General features: G+C 41.7%; 1 protein-coding gene across 1 annotated transcript; it reads left to right on the top strand.

Moving 5' to 3' along the window:
• Positions 1-6,147: 6,147 nt before the first annotated feature.
• fhip2a (FHF complex subunit HOOK interacting protein 2) lies at positions 6,148-18,489 on the top strand. The gene is made up of 17 exons (XM_054599705.1): positions 6,148-6,363; positions 7,399-7,477; positions 8,841-9,010; positions 9,807-9,911; positions 10,011-10,133; positions 10,252-10,476; positions 10,585-10,781; positions 11,183-11,297; positions 11,438-11,514; positions 11,637-11,829; positions 12,294-12,457; positions 13,203-13,349; positions 13,437-13,527; positions 13,727-13,870; positions 14,684-14,824; positions 15,359-15,462; positions 15,552-18,489. The coding sequence occupies exons 1-17, from the start codon at positions 6,319-6,321 to the stop codon at positions 15,661-15,663; spliced, it is 2,232 nt and encodes a 743-aa protein (XP_054455680.1). The 5' UTR covers positions 6,148-6,318; the 3' UTR covers positions 15,664-18,489.
• Positions 18,490-18,494: the final 5 nt, after the last annotated feature.

Below are 18,494 nucleotides of genomic sequence, written 5' to 3'. Positions count from 1 at the left end.
TCTCTGTACCTGGTTTGACTCATGTGCATCCCAATCACTGCTCTGCTCATTCACATCCATCCAATGATGAACTGAGATTCTGTCAGACCTTTAAAAAAGCTAAACTCGTCTTTTTTTCCCATGTGTGCTACATTTTAGGTCAAATTAAGCAATTAAAAAAGAAGATCCTCCTTGAGAGAGCATTCTAAACGCCTCTATATTCTACTACGCTCAAAAAGAGGGTTTTTGTGTTAATGTGCTTTGCATTAACCTAAATGGATGCATATCAGTTTGCAGCATCACAGTGATCCAAGACATGCTTTCAGGGTAGATTGGCTTGGAAGTCTGCCAGTCCTTTACAAGGTCAACAACCAGCAAGGTCATCCCACCAGCCAACAATGCAACAAAAAAAAAACAGCAGGATCCTTCACAATAAAAGTTACTGTTAGGACTGCATTAGCGCTGAGGTAGAAATGCCAGCAGTGGCTCGCAATTATCCGCTGAAATCATCGGGTATCGGATTTTGGAAGATAACTTAGTAAGAAGGCATGTTCTGAGTTTTTAATCTTCAAACCATCTAATGTTGGGAAGAATTTGATCCTGCAAAGACTTCCAGAGTGCTTTCTTGACAAGACAAATCAGTATAACCAACATTTCGAGCTACTGAGTATTACAAGCACTCCTTTGTGAGTCAAAGATGTAGTCACCTTTCTTAGAAATGTGAGTTCTGCTCATCATGAGGTAAACTTTAATGTTCTGTTGGGAGGGGAAAAGATAGATGATGGAGAAGGAGAATCTGAGGAAACTCCAAAAAACAAAATAACCCAAAGCCATTACTCTGATATGTTTTAAAACAACTAAAACATGGTTGCTAGGACATGACTGTCTCTTCAATACATACACAGATTAACAACTAAAAGCACCAATAACAGAAAAACATCTAATATTCATCAAACAGATACGGCTAATCAAAGCTATCTACTTCCTCCCAGGAAAATAAATAAATCATTGAGGTACGTAGGCATGATGAAAAGCAGACAAAGCACTCAATATCCTTTAGATATCGTGCTTGGCCTGCACTTCAAATTTAATGATTTTCCTCTTCGTATGAGAGGGTGCACAGAAACGGGATGGCTGGAGCTTGGCTGTCCAAGTTGACTTCTATTATCAATCTATCTTTACAGTATTTAACTAATTCAACTCCCATTCAGAAAGCCGGAGTAAAGATAAAAGTGTTAGTGAGGTAAAAAGCAAGAGGACGTACACTCTTACGCCCACACACGCAGACACATGGACCTCAGGGTAGCTAAGGACATGCTATTCTGCTGCAGTGAGGCACTGCCCTCCAACTGTCATCCCCCCTGTGTTGTAGCTTTGACACAACTACCCACACATACGCAGATCAACGCAGTACATGCTCGTAAAAACAAGACCGCTGGCCCTGCATGCAGAGAAATCAGCAATCGCATCCCAAACATTTTCATAGCCTCTGCCGAGAGAAGCAGCCCTCCCCCTCCCCCTCCTCCTCCTCTTCATCTGTTTCCCCCTGTCTTACCATCCAGTCCGAAGCAGGAGGTGATTCTTTGGGCGTATTTGCAGAGCCCATCGTAGCCAGGCTCCTGCCACACTGTATCCCTCTCCCCCATCTCTACACTCTCCCTACACACACTGTCCCGTCCGGCGGCGCTTTCACTCCTTCCCCTGCTCATCAATTATTCAGGCTTTTGCCAGGACACATGCATGCGCGCGCACACCAACCCTCTTATTCGCACATATAGTACACACACACACACACACACACACACACACACACACATACAGACACAGAGAAAAGTGCTGATGCAGAGGGTCGTGCTGTTTGAGCATGAGCAGCCCTCTCCAGTGCGGGGATAAGGATGAGGTATTAAGTTACTGCAGAATCAAGCCATGCCTCCTTTTTTCATCCATCATTGATCATCCCGATAACACTGCAGTGTAACAGGTACGCTGTGCCGGATGTGTTAACCTTGCTCGGGGAAAGGGCGGGGCAGAGAAAGAGGTCAGAGCAGGGCAAAACTGAAGATGTACCGGGAAGGACTTTCTCTGCTGCTAGTCACTTAAAGCTATCCTCACATCCAAATGCATTTGAGTAATGTCAGATCTGACTAGTGGAAAACAGAAAAGTCTGTTTAAGATGGGGATAAAGGACATATCGCCCACAAAGTATAAAGTTACCCCCTGTCTCTTTAGGCTGACATAACTCTGTATGCCTTGCATTCATGCTACAACTTATAATAATAAGTAGTACCGATTTGCCTAGTTTTTCTGTATATTAATCGTGATCAAATTAACGTTTTGCAGCATTGTGGTGAACTCTGATTTATGTTGAAGATTTCATTAGGAAGGACCTATATAAATTCAACACCCTTTGCTACAATGCCATCAAACATGTCTATGAAATAAGCTATAAAATGTGTTAGAAACAGCCCAGTAGCAGCAGAAACCTGGATGAACACCATTGGCCCACATATGTTACTCTGCCGTCCAAGATTCTGCGGCTGAGTAAAGATAAATAGCTCCCGATGACCAAAAGGAACAATAAATTCACCTGCGTATGAATGGCCAACGTAAACAGCAGACAACCAATGATAGCAAATCATCAAATTATAACAATAAATGAAGAGATTATGCTAAATGGCATAACTGTGGAAGGTTTTAAATTGATTTCCCCAACCAAGAAGGAAAAGATGGAGTAAATTGATAAATGCCATTAACCAGGTGACCTTGAACAAAGCACTTAACTCCCAGTTGCTCTAACTGCTCAATGACCATGAATGAAAGACTCGCTGCAGCAGCTTACAGGTTGGAAGAAAGCAGAAGCACTACTTGAAAAAAATATACAGAATCTGCTCTGTCAACATCCCCAGGATAAAACTTTTATATAGAAAAAAAAGGTTTTATTTCAAAAAGAAATCATGAGATTCTAGACAAAGGAGGAAAAAGAACAGCACAGGAAATATGATGACACTGAAAGGTCCGGATAGAGCAGCGTGGCCTCAAGGGTGTATTATAAGGTGGGGTGACTAATGGAAGAGCATCACTACCAAGGTAAAAGCTGATGGTCCTGTGCTGGTAAGAGGGGCGGGGAGCTGGCGACGGCAAGACTGAGAGCACAGTAATGGCTAATGCTTGGACAACTGAGGGAGGGGCTGGTCATCATAAATGCTTACTACGAGGGGAAAAATGGAGTCATTTGAGGCATTTTTTAACTTCCTGTTGTCTGTGGGAAGGAAAATGTTAGATCTTGCCTAAAGCTTTATGGATGCTACAATATCTTAGATAATACAACAACAATATAGGCTCAGCCTGCAACTATACACTGATACTTCATACATAAACGAGGATCAGGTATAATGTCCATTCTTTCCAGTAATCCACATTAAGTCTACAACTAATTGTTACATTTTTTATAATTTCCTCTATAAAGCCATTAATTGATAAAGCCCAATGGGATGTCTTCAAATTGTTTGCTTTGGCCAACCAACTAAACATATACAGTTACTATCACATTTGATATAGGAAAGCAGCACATGCTCACAGTTGGGAAGCTGGAAATGGAAAATGTTTGGCATGATGCTCCAAAAAATGACTTAAAGATGAATCAATTGTCAAAATGTTATATTTGAAACATGGCAGAAACATTCAGAATACATTGTGACTGGCCGAAACATGTTGGAAAGTGCATTCAGATTCCCTTCAAAGCATATAGGAAGAAAATGCTCTGAATTATTATCTACAAAGAAAGACTTTTTATCCTCTGGTTAAATGTGAGATGAGAGTACTATAGTCAGTTTTGACAAATATCTATCTGATAGGACATATTGTTACAGAGAATGCTCTTTGCATCAATGCGCCTGATGTATCTGTTATAACCAATGAATAACCTCACATCAGTGTGTAGCCAACACAGAGGTAATTGCCACAACTGTAGGGTGCTGTTTATTCTCATAAATAATGATTGGCTGCTTGCAGGGGCTTAAGAGTGCTAATCAGATCTATGTACCACAGGGGGGCTGTCAATTGGTGGGCTCTGGGCTCCATCGATTTCCACCAGCAGCCATGGAGGACAGATAGGCCACCTCAGTGATGTGTGTGTGTGTGGGGGGGGGGGGGGTTCAAAGCCGTCATGCTACAGAGGCTCAACCAGACAGAGTCTGAAGGTGAGTGACATACTATACAGCTTGAGTTTCTTTGTAAATGTTTTACGCAATAACAAGATCAGAACCATAGCACATGATATAGTACAATGTTTCTATCCAGCTCTCAATCAGACAGTCAGACCATCTGATACAATATAGCAGGAACAGCTGGAGGCTCTTTCTCTCTTCTGCCAGAGTGCAAAGTTACCGGACACAGATCCACAAAAGGCCAACCTTATGAGTACACACACATGCTCCGCCTGTGCTGTTTGCAGGTATAAACTGATTTATGCTCGACAAGAAATGAAGACATCTCCTCCAGCAGGACAAGTTGAGAGTGTTGCACCAAATGATGGTTAGCATTTTTGTTCCTTTTTCCAAAAATGATGTACTTTTTCATCACCTCACCAGCTAAACGCTTGACAAGTACAATAACCCTCACCACAACCAACCAATTAAAAATATGCTACAAGTCCTCCATCAACAGTTTCAATTAGGCAACAATTAGGGTGTGTACATCCTTTAACTGATGATAAGCATCAGCCCTGATTAAGGATAATGTCAAATAATAATAGAACCAGCAATCAGATAAGGTTCATTATTATCACAGCAGGGATATATATATATATATATATATTTAAATGTGTGATCTATTTATAGGTGGTAATAGAGTTTTCATTCTAACAGAATAAGTTGTAGGCTGTCTGGAGAGGGCTGCAGCAGTGGAAGCTGTAGTTTCTGCTTTACCCTATACCGGTGTAACCTACTTACAATAACAGTGTCATTATCGCAGCCTGATCCTCCCAAAGACGACGCAAACGGGCTCTCTTCTACATAGCATCCATTCTTGAACCAAGACCCCCTCCTCCTTCCAACACAAAAATGAATAGACTTTTTTTTTTCCCCCTGTATTTGTAACGTTATGAAGGCTTCTGCGGCAAAAGATACTCACCTCTAGCAGACATGCCCGGTAGGTAGAGCCTCTCTTTCTTTCTTTGCCGAGATAACCTGGAGGAGATGCCCCGGTGCAGCTTTGAAGGCGGTGACGAGACCGGTTGACAGCCTGATATTATCTGCACTTTAAGTTTTTGGGGCTGTCATTTAATGGGATTAAACGAGGGGAAGCATACAGCCTGCGATTTGTATAGACTAGACTAGACTGCGCGATGGAAGAAAGCACTTTCCAGCGACAGGGCGTGTCCTGGAACAGACAGCATCCTTCTTATTTTCCAACAAGTTTATGTCCATATTTGATCACAATATCACAGAATTACGGGGTGATACAATCAATTATTCTTGAAATTGCATCGCCTGCAGCTGCTGTCGGGTCGCTTTAACGTTGAACCGGCTCGCCTACTCTTTTTTTTTTTTTTTTGTCTGGGATGACTGTGCTGTTCTGGACGTGGTTGTTGGGCTAAATCACAAAGTTGACAGGCACTCCGGAGCAATGCATGTTATTTTCATTTTTTTTCCCCCCCGCATTAATCCGGCTACTTTTAGGGAACATATTTGTCGATCAGGCCAATTTTATCACGTGGACTCCGCAACTTGATCTTAAAAGCAGTGACTCTTGTAATAACCTCAGCTCTATGTGGAGAAAAAAACAAAAACACTGCAATATCAGAATAATAGCCCACATCCGTGCATTATGTGGGAGCGTGATCACTTGATTTTACAGCTAAACGGGTCGTTTCAATACAACATGTACTGCCTATTTATGGGAACCCCATACTTGCTTTCATAGTTATCATGGGCCTATCGATAATTGCTTCCCAGCTGAAGACATAGATCACCGTCCGTCATGGCATGTGTGGCGCTGCCTTCATTTGTATGCGCTGGTCGTTGTCAGACCTTATCCGCCGGTGCGCGGTGTGACTGCGCCCCCTGGTGGACTGATGCGGTAGCGTTTGGCGGAGGAAGTGCCACCGTGTCCACCGTGTCCACACGCTACTTCAGTCTGTGGACGTCTTGTTTACAGTCGGGCCTGTGAATACCTGTGGACACCGACGCGCTACGGGGTTTATTACTTACCTTTCTTCTTTCGTTTCAAGGGTCACTTTATGAAACCTCCAATCTGGATCGAGGCGGCAACAACAGGAAGAAGAAGATAGAGGAATTCTCTAGGTCTTCTCGGGAGAAAATAGTCCAGTCGAAGAACAAAATGTTCTCGAAATTCACGTCCATTCTCCAGCATGCTGTGGAAGCGGTGAGTGTTTTACGACGACGTGTGTGTATCCAATGGCCTGCTGTTGTGTCCCGTCTTCTTTCGCCGAAAGGGGCCTTTGGTCGCCCGACACAACGCATACAGTCAGCGTTAGCGCTACGCTGCTAACCAGCGAGCTAACGCTGGCCGATTAGCCTAAGCTAAGCTAGTGTTAGCGTGTTGTGTTTGTCCTGTCGGTGTGTTTGTACTTGTGGAGGATATATCAGTGGGTGTGATTCTTTGTTTGTTCATTTTTCCCATTGACCTTATTTACTACAGAAAGGCGTCACCATGTAAGGTAGGTTGGCAAGCTGAGCTAGTTAGCCGCTAATGCTAACTAGTAACGTTTGAGCCCCAACAAGCTTAAGGGACGAGATAGCTAACCAGCTATATAGATAGATGGATAGTCAGCTACTCCGTTTCAAACAGCGGAGTCTTATCACGAGGAGTGATGTCGAAACCACTGACAACCTGGTTTACTGTTGCGCAAACATTTTTCCGTCACACTTTTTTTTTTTTTTTTTTTTTTTAAAGCTTAGCATATGTTACAGCTAATGTTGATTAGCGTTAGTTAGAAACAAGCAGTAACCAGCCTGGAAACAGTCCTCAAGTCGCTTCACCTCACGGGGTTCAAACAACACTCTTGGCCGGTGACCCACATTGAACACTTTGGACTAATGACGTAATATAAGCTTGATTCTGCCATTTAAGTTGGCTTATTGTTGTGTATGATGATGATGAGACCTTTGACCAGTGTTAACCCTAATGTCACCCATAAGTGAAAGTTAAGCCCCATTGTTTACCATTTAGAAAAACTGTGATCACAACACATTGATCAAAGCCAGCTTGTTGTGACACATTAGAACCATCAATCACATAAATAATTTAATTGTAAACTAGAATATACATTTCCAAGACCAACCAGTCTTCTCAATCTCTGTTTGAACGTTTCTGAAACGTAAACATGGTGCTATGACGTCTCTCTTGACGACCAGTGTGAACAGTCGATATGCTTATGTTTGCATTTTTCTTTTTCAGCTTGCCCCATCGCTGCCCTTGCAGGAGGACTTTGTCTATCACTGGAAGGCTATTACACATTATTACATTGAGACTTCTGGTAAGAAAAGCCCAAACCTACAAGTTCATACCTGTTACGGTATTATGGTTGAGTTTGCAAAAGACTCTGTTTCTGTCAGACTATGAATGCTTCCTTCATGTTTGCCTGTGGGATCTGCTCAAGTACAACTCATACGCTTTGCGTCTGTCTATGTACTGGATGGCTAAACCCAATATTGTAAAGACAACTTCCATGTGAGCGACTGCCGTCTAGTCCTTTTTGACCAGCAAAGTCTCCATGTCTTATTCTTCGACACAAAGTACAGTTTCTTTGCAGCAGTTTGCATAGTTAGGCCAGTTCAACAACATTTCCTCTGAACAGCTGATGGGGATTATCTGTATTTTGAGTATTATGTAGCTGAGCTACATAATTGCTGGGCCTGCGAGAGGGAAGGGAGGTGCGGGAGAACCAGAAGCACGACTGTGCAAATTTAACTGTCAGACCCAAGCACTCTGGTGCTTGGAAGCAAAACCACTTTTGTCCACACTTCTTTGTAGTAGCGTTACTAAATTAATTGATCATTTTGATGAAAGCTGCTGTGATTTATTTTTTGTTTCTGACCATATTTTATGGCTTTTTGCGCTTTCGTACATTCAGTATGACATACATGTGTGTAGCCTACCTTGTTATTGAATTAATTCACCCATACTTAGGCCACTCTTTTAACATCGTAGTATTATTTAATTCTAATAACTGACCTGGCCTTCACTTGCTTTGAATATCCATTTGATTAAAATAGAAATAGCTTATTGAATTTTGAAAACCTTTATTTTAGACTCTATGCATCATTCTTTCACTTGATGTGGCACAATATTGCCCTATTTATTATTACTTGCCACCAGTCATTCTATCGCACGCAATGTTGTGGGATATCCCCAATCTTTTCTGTCATGCTCCCTTCATTTACTGGGTTTCCCTATGGTGAGAAGACTGTTGTCAGTAACACACAACTTTCTGCAAAACCAGTGATAGGATTTCATTGTTAAGCCACCGTGGAAAGTTTTCACAATGTCAGCGAGATTATCTATTGCTGCAAAAAAAATTGGCAAATGTGAAATTGATTATATTACCCCTTTTGCAAAGGACAAAAAGGTTTGTGGATCAGAAAATAACATGCACTGAATTACATTAAAATCACATCACAAAGGAGCTATGTAATTTAAACAGTTGTGTTTTTTATTGTGAGTAGAAAAAGCCATGGAAAAGAAAACCGTGCAGGGTTTAATTGGTTGGGTAAAGAATTTAGAAGCTTTTACACTCAAGGCACATGTGGTGGAGATGTGCATGGCCTTTTTTTCCCCTTACAGTCACATCAAATGGACAGAGAGAAGTTCTGACATTTTTCCTTGTTTCCCCCTGTTAGATGACAAAGCTCCAGTTACAGACACCAACATCCCATCACACCTGGAACAGATGCTGGACATCTTGACCCAGGAGGAAAGGGAAAGGGAGTCTGGAGAGACAGGACCATGCATGGAGTATCTACTACACCACAAGATACTGGAGACTCTCTACACCTTGGGCAAGGCAGATGTAAGGCAGTCATGCTTTGGTAACTACATGAACTATACCTCCAGGAAAACATGCATATCACGATATGGAGCGTGTATATGTGATATCTGATGGAATATAGTGCAGTGACCTAAAAATGATGAGGGTCATGTCCATAGTTGACTGATCGTCGAATTGTCTCTTTTTATTTTTCTTCTTGCTCATTGATCCCCCTCTGTTTAGCGTTCTGTATCTATAGAAACATAGTTAACAACATTGTTATTAGATACATGTTACTATCCCTTAGCTTTTGCGTCTGAATAACAGCACTGTTTGTTGTGTATGTCTGTGTGTAGTTGCAGAGGGTGCTGTCCATAGTACTGACACAGAGCGCTGATCGAAAGAGAGACGCGGTCTGCTGTTAAATGCTCCGCGAACAACGGCTTCTAAGCCCCTCCCTCAGCTGATTTTAGGGAATTATTCATAATATCAAAATATATATATATATATATAGTGCTCTGATAGAGCTACATTCTCATGCGAGTGCTCTGATTAATAAATGTAGGACAATTCCTTGATTTTTGAAAACGGCATGTTGTTATCTTTAAATGAGAAATTATTCTGTTTCATTACCACATTTTCCCGTCAATGCAAATCAGGGTCCTTAGATCAAATCTTCCAGAGGTCGACTGTTAGAGGGGCCCCTAATGTGAACATGCAATTTAAGTAGACCCTTCAATGAGTCTGCACTCTGTGCTACTTCCACCCAGGATGGGGACACTTTTATATTGGTATAGAATAAATTCCAACAAATTCTGTTTCTATGATTTTCCATCAGTGTCCTCCAGGGATGAGGCAGCAGGTGCTTACCTTCTACACAAAGCTGCTAGCACACATTCGTCAACCTCTCCTGCCACACATCAATGTCCACAGACCTGTACAGGTGAGGCGTAATGCAGTCTGGATTTTAGATGTGTTTAATGGTGTGTAACTTATTCGTAACTTTTTTTCTCCCCTTGTGATTGTGACATTCCTCTGTCAGAAACTGATCCGTCTGTGTGGGGAGGTGCTGGCTGCGCCTACAGAAAATGAAGAGATTCAGTTCCTTTGTATAGTTTGTTCCAAACTGAAGCAGGACCCATATCTTGTCGACTTCTTCCTTGAGGTGAGTTGTTATGACACCAGGGAGAAAAAAAAAAATGAGTACAAGTCATAAATATTCAACTGTATATATTTCTAGCAAAAGTTTAAAGAATATCTTTTATTTGGGATGTTGTTTTCAGAACAAGTCTAGGAGACCTGAGACAAAGAGTCCCAGAGGAACAGAGGTGGTGAAGGAGAATGTGTTGGCTCCAGACACTGGTCAGTCTCTGGCTGAGGAAAAGGCTGACTGCCCAGAGGAGCCTCAGGCTGCAGCTGCTGCCTCCACCTCTAGTCCAACCAGTAACAATAATAACAGCAACAACTACAATCTGGTCTCCTCACTGCTCAACCTCACAAAGAGCCCTGTAAGTTATTCTCATACAAAAGATTTTGGGTGATTTATCTAAGGTACATGTGTTTACTTGGTTTGAAAGTCTGTAATCACGAGCTGTATCCATTTCGTCCCTCCTCAGGATGGCAGGATAGTAGTGAAAGCATGTGAGGGCCTGATGCTGCTGGTCAGTTTACCAGAGCCTGCAGCTGCCAAGTGTTTAACTGAAAACACTGAGCTCTGTGAGCTCCTGACTGACAGGCTGGTCACCTTCTATAAAGCCCTGCCACAGTCCATGGACCCATTGGACATTGAGACAGTGGAGTCGGTCAATTGGGGGTAAATGTCTCTCCGGTATTCTTTTTCTATAACCACTTATTTAATGACTTGCAAACACCACTTGAATTGGCTTGTAGCTCTTAAAACATTGCAATGTGTAATGGTTAATCCACATGCTCCAAACAAAAAGGGGGCAGCATTTCACCACCACTACTACTGGGTCTATGCAATCTAAATCTACAGTCATCATTTCTGAAAAAAGCCAACAACCAACTAACAGCAGGGCAAGAACATACAATTTCACACTGCATTTCTGCAAAGCCTGTTTGAGGCAGACAGGATTGGTAAAGGCACTTTGCACTTTTAAATAACATGCTCTGTGTAATGCTACATTCAGTGGATACATTGGCTGATTTGCATCAAACCTTTAATATTTGTTACTTTTTTCCTCTCTCTTTCAGCCTGGATGTATATAACCTGAAGGAGGACGCTGCTGTTTTCACAGGGAAGAGGGCTCTCATCTCCTTCCTGTCCTGGCTAGATTACTGTGACCAGCTCATTAAGGAGGCTCAGAAGGTCCTTAACCAATGCTGACTCACTGTGCTTTAATATGTCATGTTGTCATCAGAATCGCCTCAGTAAAATAACTTAAAATTGTTGTTGTATCTGAAAGCAACAGAAGGCTGAAGTATATTTTTGTCTTTATTGTCTTCCAGTCAGCAGCTGCAGTGATGGCAAAAGCAGTGAGAGAAAGATTCTTTGTGTCTGTTATGGAACCTCAGCTCATGCAGACGTAAGTCTAGCGTTGAATCATCAATCAATCATCCTTCATTGAAATGTTCTTAGTCCTGTCAGTGTGTTCTGTGTCGTGACGGCTCATTAACACGTGGTGTGTTTGTGGGTGCACCACCATAGGTCCGAGGTGGGCATCCTGACCTCCACAGCCCTGCTGAACAGGATCATCAGGCAGGTGACATCAGAGGCTCTGATGCAGGAGATGATTTACTTCCTGCTAGGAGAGGAGAGAGAGCCAGAGACTCCAGCTACTATGGCCCAGAATCCACTCAGACACAGACTCATTGAGCACTGCGACCACCTGTCAGACGAGGTACTTATCACATCATTTATTCAGCATGTACCTGGTCCTGCTAATGAATGTACCTTTAACTTAATTTATGTCTGGTTGATCTGACTCATTTAAGCCGTTTTATTTCACCCTTTCGTGATCACATTAATGTGCATACAAAATGGAAAATCATGTATTCATTATTATTTATTTTACTTGTTTGATATTCTAAAGTACAAGTAACCATCTGCTCTCCAAGGATTCTGAGTTCTAGACTCCGGTGACTCATATGATTAACCAAAGCACATGAATTTTAATTAGTATATGAAAGAGCCATTGCACACATTTTCATCACACAAAAGAGAGATGAATCATCTTTCTTTGATGTTTGAAGCAGCCACTGCCTATTTTTTGTCAGTGGCCAAATACTTGTAACATAACATGATAACATGTTGCTATAGATTTATAGTGGGAGCTAAGCCTCATTCCTCCCTCTGTGTCCCCAGATCAGCATCATGACACTGCGGCTATTTGAGCAGCTGATCCAGAAGCCCAACCAGCACATCCTCCACAGCTTGGTGCTGCGTAGCCTGGAGGAGAGGAACTACCTGGAGAACAAACCACAGGAGGAGCGTGAGCCTCTGGAGAACGGGCAGCCCCATGATGCCGTGTAAGGACCTGCCTCTGACCATAGACCACCCTGAGCTGCCCTTAGAATCCCACTTGGAAAATCATCTGCACAAACGCACACCAGTGGAAATAAAATGAATGCATCAACTAGCTGTGTTTTTCAGATGTGCCACCAATTCAACTATAATGGTTTCTTATTGTGTGTTTTTAAATTGGTGGGAATCCTTTTAAGCCATTGGAGTGGGGCATGAATGTCAGCCAGTGATAATTTATTATAATTTATCAGTTCTGGGAGATTTACTGATGTTATCAATATGAATGTTGAATGCTTTAAGAGGCTTATTAGATTTCTAGCAAATTTATTAAGGCTTTTATGATAAAACTGGGTTTACATGATATGACACAATCGTATTGTGTGAGATGAGGTCAATAGCTGAAGAAAGTCAGTTACATATTTAAATCTATATACCGGTACAGTAACCATACATCAAATACAGTAAAACTTCTATGTTGACAATTATTCCCTTCCCATGTTATACTCCAGAACTCGAAAGCACAATGCAAGCCCAAAGACATACGTTTATCCCATAACGGAACACATATTTCTCCCTTTTAACTACATGCAAAAATACTGACTAAGAGGATTTAGCTTACGCTTTGGTAACTAGCGAGGTCTCTCAGAGTATTGAGTTTAGAGATTAAAAAAACGAAAAATAGCGCTGATCGCAATAGGATAATGTTCTCGTAAATATAAATCCTTTTTAATGAAGGTGTTCTTTCTACAGAGACCTTGAGGAGGATCCACTGTTTGGTGATGACCTCTCTCCAGACAGCAGGCTGTCTGGTTCTGATTGGCTCAGCTCCTCTCCACCAGAGAGCCCCGACCACTCAAAGTCTGACGGCAAGACGGAGGTCCACAAGATTGTCAACAGGTACACAGTCAGTTTCGTATACAACACACAGCATGTTTAGTCTTTTTTTTTTTTTTTCTTAAACTATGAAAATTCTGTTTTCTGCAGTTTCCTGTGTTTGGTGCCCGATGAGGCAAAGTCATCGTATCATGTTGAAGGCACAGGCTATGACACCTACCTCAGAGATGCACATAGACAGGTAAGGCTCGTTCTGGAGTATGTTTAAGGATTGAGATACGCTAGACAGTAGTGTAGGAAGGTGAAAAGGATGGTTAGATGTTTCCCCCTTGGTCTTTCACCATTAAACTAACTGCTAAGGCAAGTCCATTGAAATGGCTGCTCGTCAGTGTGTTGCTAGTGTACGAGATACTAAGTGTAAATGAATTGTTTCTCCTCAGTTCAGGGACTATTGTGGGGTCTGCCTGCGGTGGGACTGGAGGGGAAATCCAAAGCCTTTTGAGAAGTGTAACTTGGACAGCCCATTCTTCGAGGGCCACTTCCTCAAGGTTCTCTTCGACAGGATGGGTCGCATCCTAGATCAGGTCAGTTTGATCCTTTTGTAAACTAATCCATGTCGCGAATAGAGCAGGATGCCTGCTGTTTATGGAGCACCACTCGAATAAACATTCAACTGCCTTTTAGTCGATGGAAATATAAATGGCAGGTTTCCAAGGCAAGGTTTTGGTAAACAAGTGCTAAACTGGTTAATCTAGCTAGTACCTAGACTTGTACAACCAGATTTCTTTGAATACATTCAGATTTCTCCATGCCAATGAGCACAAAATGTTATTTAAGGTCAAACCAAGTTAGTCTTTAAGTTTTGATTCTTGACAAAAACCCTTACTTGTTTTTGTTTTTTTTAAGGAACTTATCCGTTCAAACAGCTTTTCACTGAGATCTTATGTTCCCACACACCAAAGGTTGTCATTCTGTGCTGCAGGAGAATATTGTTCACTGCAATTTAGCCTAAATGAGGCCTCCTAATGGAAAGAGTTGAGGAAAAGTGGGACGATTATGCAAAAGAGCTGCTTATTGTGCAGAGGCTCTTTATTTGTTGAAACATAAAAAACAAAAATAATGAGCTCTTGCCATAAACTCATTTGACAAATGATGTTCGATGGGAATTGTGAAGATGTCTAATGGGCATTCATGGATTTCTTGTAGCATTTAGAAAAAATCCAACCTAAAAGGGAGTGCTGTATTCATTTGTGATTCTGTCACTAAAAGCTTCTGACAATTGTCACCCTGTTATTTATTCATTTCACTTCTTCTACGCACATTTCATCTTTAGTTTACTCTGATGAGCGGTTGATATCCTGTGTGGTTTTAAATCTCATGCCCTCTCTGTCCTCCAGCCCTACGATGTCAATCTGCAGGTGACCGCTGTGCTGTCCAAGCTTTCTATGTTTCCACACCCACACTTGCACGAGTACCTGCTGGACCCTTATATCAACCTGGCCCCTGGCTGCAGGTCTCTGTTCTCTGTCATCGTCAGGGTAAGACTCCTGTCTAGATTACAGTCTTTATCCGATCCATCATTGATAGCAGACACTGCTGTGCGAAGAGCTTAAATTCACTGTTATGAGAGTGCCTTGAGGCTTCTTGCTTGTCTTGATTGATTTATTTTGTTTCATGTAGTATCTTGAAATGTTTGCTATTGGATTTAAACATGTCTAGTGCAACAAATAATCATGTTTGAGACGGTTATTGGCCTTTATCTCATGCCAGTGGTATTAATAGTGCAAGTCCCTCTGTGAATCCCACTTACTATTAAACCTGTGAGCATTCTGCTACTCGACCTGCTTTTTATTCAAAGAGCTGCACCTCTGTACCTTCTTTTTTATGTTCTGTGAATCAGTCCAACTATTTCTCTTAGAAATCAATCACAGTAGCAGTGTGGAGGCTGGTGGGAGCAGCTCAGTTCCTTGTAGATGGTGTTCACCTTTAACCTGAGGAGATGGGGGCCCAGATGGATATTTTATTTTTGCTGTGATATTTTGGTAATCGGTTCATGTTCTCGTGTGCGTTAGGTGGTTGGAGATCTCATGTTGAGGATTCAGCGCATCCCAGACTTCACACCCAAACTGCTACTCGTGAGGAAGAGATTATTAGGTCTGGAGCCCGAGGGCATCAAGTACGTACTTCCACAAGGTTCTGTGCTCTTATCCTCCTGAGTTGACTTTTGGTATGCACCTCTCACCTTTCCTTCCATTCTTCCCGTAGTATCGACCACATGACTCTGCTAGAGGGGGTGATCGTGCTGGAGGAGTTCTGCAAAGAGCTGGCAGCCATTGCCTTCGTCAAATATCACGCAGCTGCCTCCTCCTCGCCGTAACCCTCCTGCTGTTCATCCATCTGCCTCGGCCAGGCAGACAGGTCAGGATTAAACCGGGCCTTTTTTTGGGGGTGCGATGGTGGTGGCACTGGTGTCACAGGGTCGGCAAAAAAAATGACCACTAACTGCTCATCCCTGCAAGACTGTTGAAGCCCATACGGACGGGTTCATCAGTTCCCTCTCTTCTGACCTCTCGGGGCTCCACTATAAAAACGTCTTTGGTCTTGTTATTGAGAAGGTCAGAGCACAGACACTGCCCAGCCAGCGGAGGACTAAGAGGAGAATAGAGGTCGAGGTGCAGAGAGATGGTCACTGGACTTTTTTCAGCCTCTGTATTTTCTCTAACTCCCGCCCCCCTTTCTTTCTCCACCAGCCGAAAGAAAACCCTGTAATTAGTATATCAAGGAAAAAAAGATGTTTGTGTATTTATTTTCTTTCCCATTATCACCCATTTGTAAACATCATTGCCTTAGTGTGGAACCGCACCTTTCAGTTACAGAAGATTGTTTCCTTTTGAAACATTTTTATCTCAACTCCTCACATGTTGTCTGTTTGAAGACAAGAGGACTAGACTCTATAGAGGAAAAGAAAGTCCCACTACCTTCAACCCCTATATGTACCTGTAGTTACAGACATATCGAACTGTAGTATTTACGATAATGCACACGTATTTTAAATGCCAATTCCTCTTTATTTATTTATTTGCTTTCAGGTTGCCTTTTTAACTAATGTCATATTGAGATCAAATTAATGATTCACTTAATTAGTTTTCCTCGTCTTTCCTAAGTGTGTCTCTTAATGTTTGTGCTCTCAAAGCTCACCTGTAATCACCATCACCCAAAGACATCACCATCCATCACATTTTGTCAAAATGAAATGGTGAATTTAGCAAATGATGTGAATTTGCACACGGACCTCATTGCATTGCACTTGTTACATTAGTCAAGTTTGTCCATGCTTTTTGGGTTCGGCTTATAGGAAATGTCAAGTTGGCATTCGTGGGTAGAGACATGTTTTTGATTCCACATTAGTTTTTATTCTCCAGACCCAGTGTTGCATTTCTCGCACAACAGTGTTTATTTCATCCAAGTGTCCAAGATACTGTGTTCTTTTTTAACACCATTTGTAATTCTCTGTAATTAGTTTATTCTATTGGTGGGATGCAGAGGATCTTGATTTTATTGACCAGTGTCTTAATTGTGTTGTTAACTTTGGACATACTGCGGCTAACAGCTGGGGTTCCTAATCTCTATTGGCTTTTGATCCCTAAAACAAAGCTATGTCTACTTGGTGGTGTACGTCTGTAAGCTGTAGTTTTCATTTGAAGTAATTCACAAGAAAAAAAGGAAGTCTGATAAAAGACTTTGTGAGAGAAAAAGAAACATCATCTGATATTGTCAATCATTTCCTCTTAAGAACCTTTCTTAGGGTCCAGAACCCCAGTTTGGAAAGCGCTGACTAACAGTATCCTAAAAGTTCAGAGTTCCTCCATAGGCTATTATGACTTCCTATGAGGTGTTTCCTCTACTAGCAGTGTTACCTTTTCATCCTGGTCTTGAAGGACGATGTGCAGTGTTTTGTTGGAACGGGTCGGTTGGGTGTATTGCCTGGATACCTCGGGAGGGCGTCGGTAACGGAGGGTTTGAATTGGTCTCGAGATGCTACTTAAAATACGTTTGATTGTTGTGTTTTGTTTCCAGTGTGAATGTTTCCATGACTGGCGAGCGTGTTTGGAGATGAGTTTGTTTATATGCGTGAGTGTAATGATTTGTTATTGCGGTGGAGAATGAACAGTGGAGTCATTCGTTGAAGCCATTAGTCTCTGGTCTTGAGCCTCGTTTTTGTTTTCTCCCCCTCTCTGGTCCCATCTTAATCCCATCACTCAAGCACCTACGCTACATTATGCAACTGCTTTCATGGAATCAGATTTGCACATTGTCTTTTCTTCATCCTTGTTCATAATGTAAATATACACAACAAAGAGCTTTTTGTTTTTTTCCAAATGTTTTCATAAACCAAAAAAAAAAAAAAAAAAATATCTAGGATGTACCAGGAGTAACATTTTCTATTTTAATGGGAAACTTTTTAAATTGTCATATCATGCACATTTTTTAATCAACTATCTTTCCAACTGTGCTGTACATTTATATATTGTATGTGTACAATAGCAATAGAGATATACTACCTGGTGTAAATGCATGCTTCTACATTGTTTTTCATTGTTAAAAGGAAGGGGGGGTGATGAATTCTTAGCGGTCAGCACTTTGTTGTTTGAAGAACCTGACAGGGAGATATGATGCCTTACTTTCACACTGTGGATCCGTGAGGACTCGTAGAATCGATGGTGTAAGGGGTTTCTGCTTCAACACCGTTTGTTGTGATCTAATTATGCCTATCTCTTGTGTTACATCAACGTTCTTTGGTTTGTGAAGATGTACAGGACTCTCATTATATTCAAACATTCTGATGCCAACTGATAGATTTTCTTGACAGCTTAGACCAGTCACTGTACTATGCTGCATTTCTTTGTTAATTGCTGCTTTTCTTGTGAAATGGGAGGAGACTCGTTATACCTATTCTATCTCAAGGCCAGTTTGATTTTGTGATTGTGCAATGCATAGTTGAAACATTAAGGTAAGGTGCATGCTCACTCCTCCTGCCTCCCATAGTAGTGGAGCAGCCTCTCATTCTCTAAGAGGCATTGGCTTATTTATTCCTTATCCGCTGTCTTCATTTCAACACTGCAGTTATGCAACACATTAGTTTTCATTCAAGACAATATGGTTTCTTCAACATTCTCCGTCCCAATAAAAAAAAAAAATCTTCAGCAG

The sequence above is a fragment of the Anoplopoma fimbria genome, chromosome 6 (assembly GCF_027596085.1).
Source record: "Anoplopoma fimbria isolate UVic2021 breed Golden Eagle Sablefish chromosome 6, Afim_UVic_2022, whole genome shotgun sequence".
Classification (NCBI taxonomy): Eukaryota; Metazoa; Chordata; class Actinopteri; order Perciformes; family Anoplopomatidae; genus Anoplopoma; species Anoplopoma fimbria.
The sequence above is the reverse complement of the archived record's forward strand: the minus strand, read 5'-3'. Positions and strand labels throughout refer to the sequence as shown.

Excerpts from the sequence above, each read along its gene's own strand:
- fhip2a (XM_054599705.1), top strand. The coding sequence starts at position 6,319 with ATGTTCTCGAAATTCACGTCCATTCTCCAGCATGCTGTGGAAGCG. Across the intron at positions 10,782-11,182 it reads GTGGAGTCGGTCAATTGGGG|CCTGGATGTATATAACCTGA; the intron begins GTAAATGTCTCT and ends TCTCTCTTTCAG. Across the intron at positions 11,515-11,636 it reads GAACCTCAGCTCATGCAGAC|GTCCGAGGTGGGCATCCTGA; the intron begins GTAAGTCTAGCG and ends GCACCACCATAG.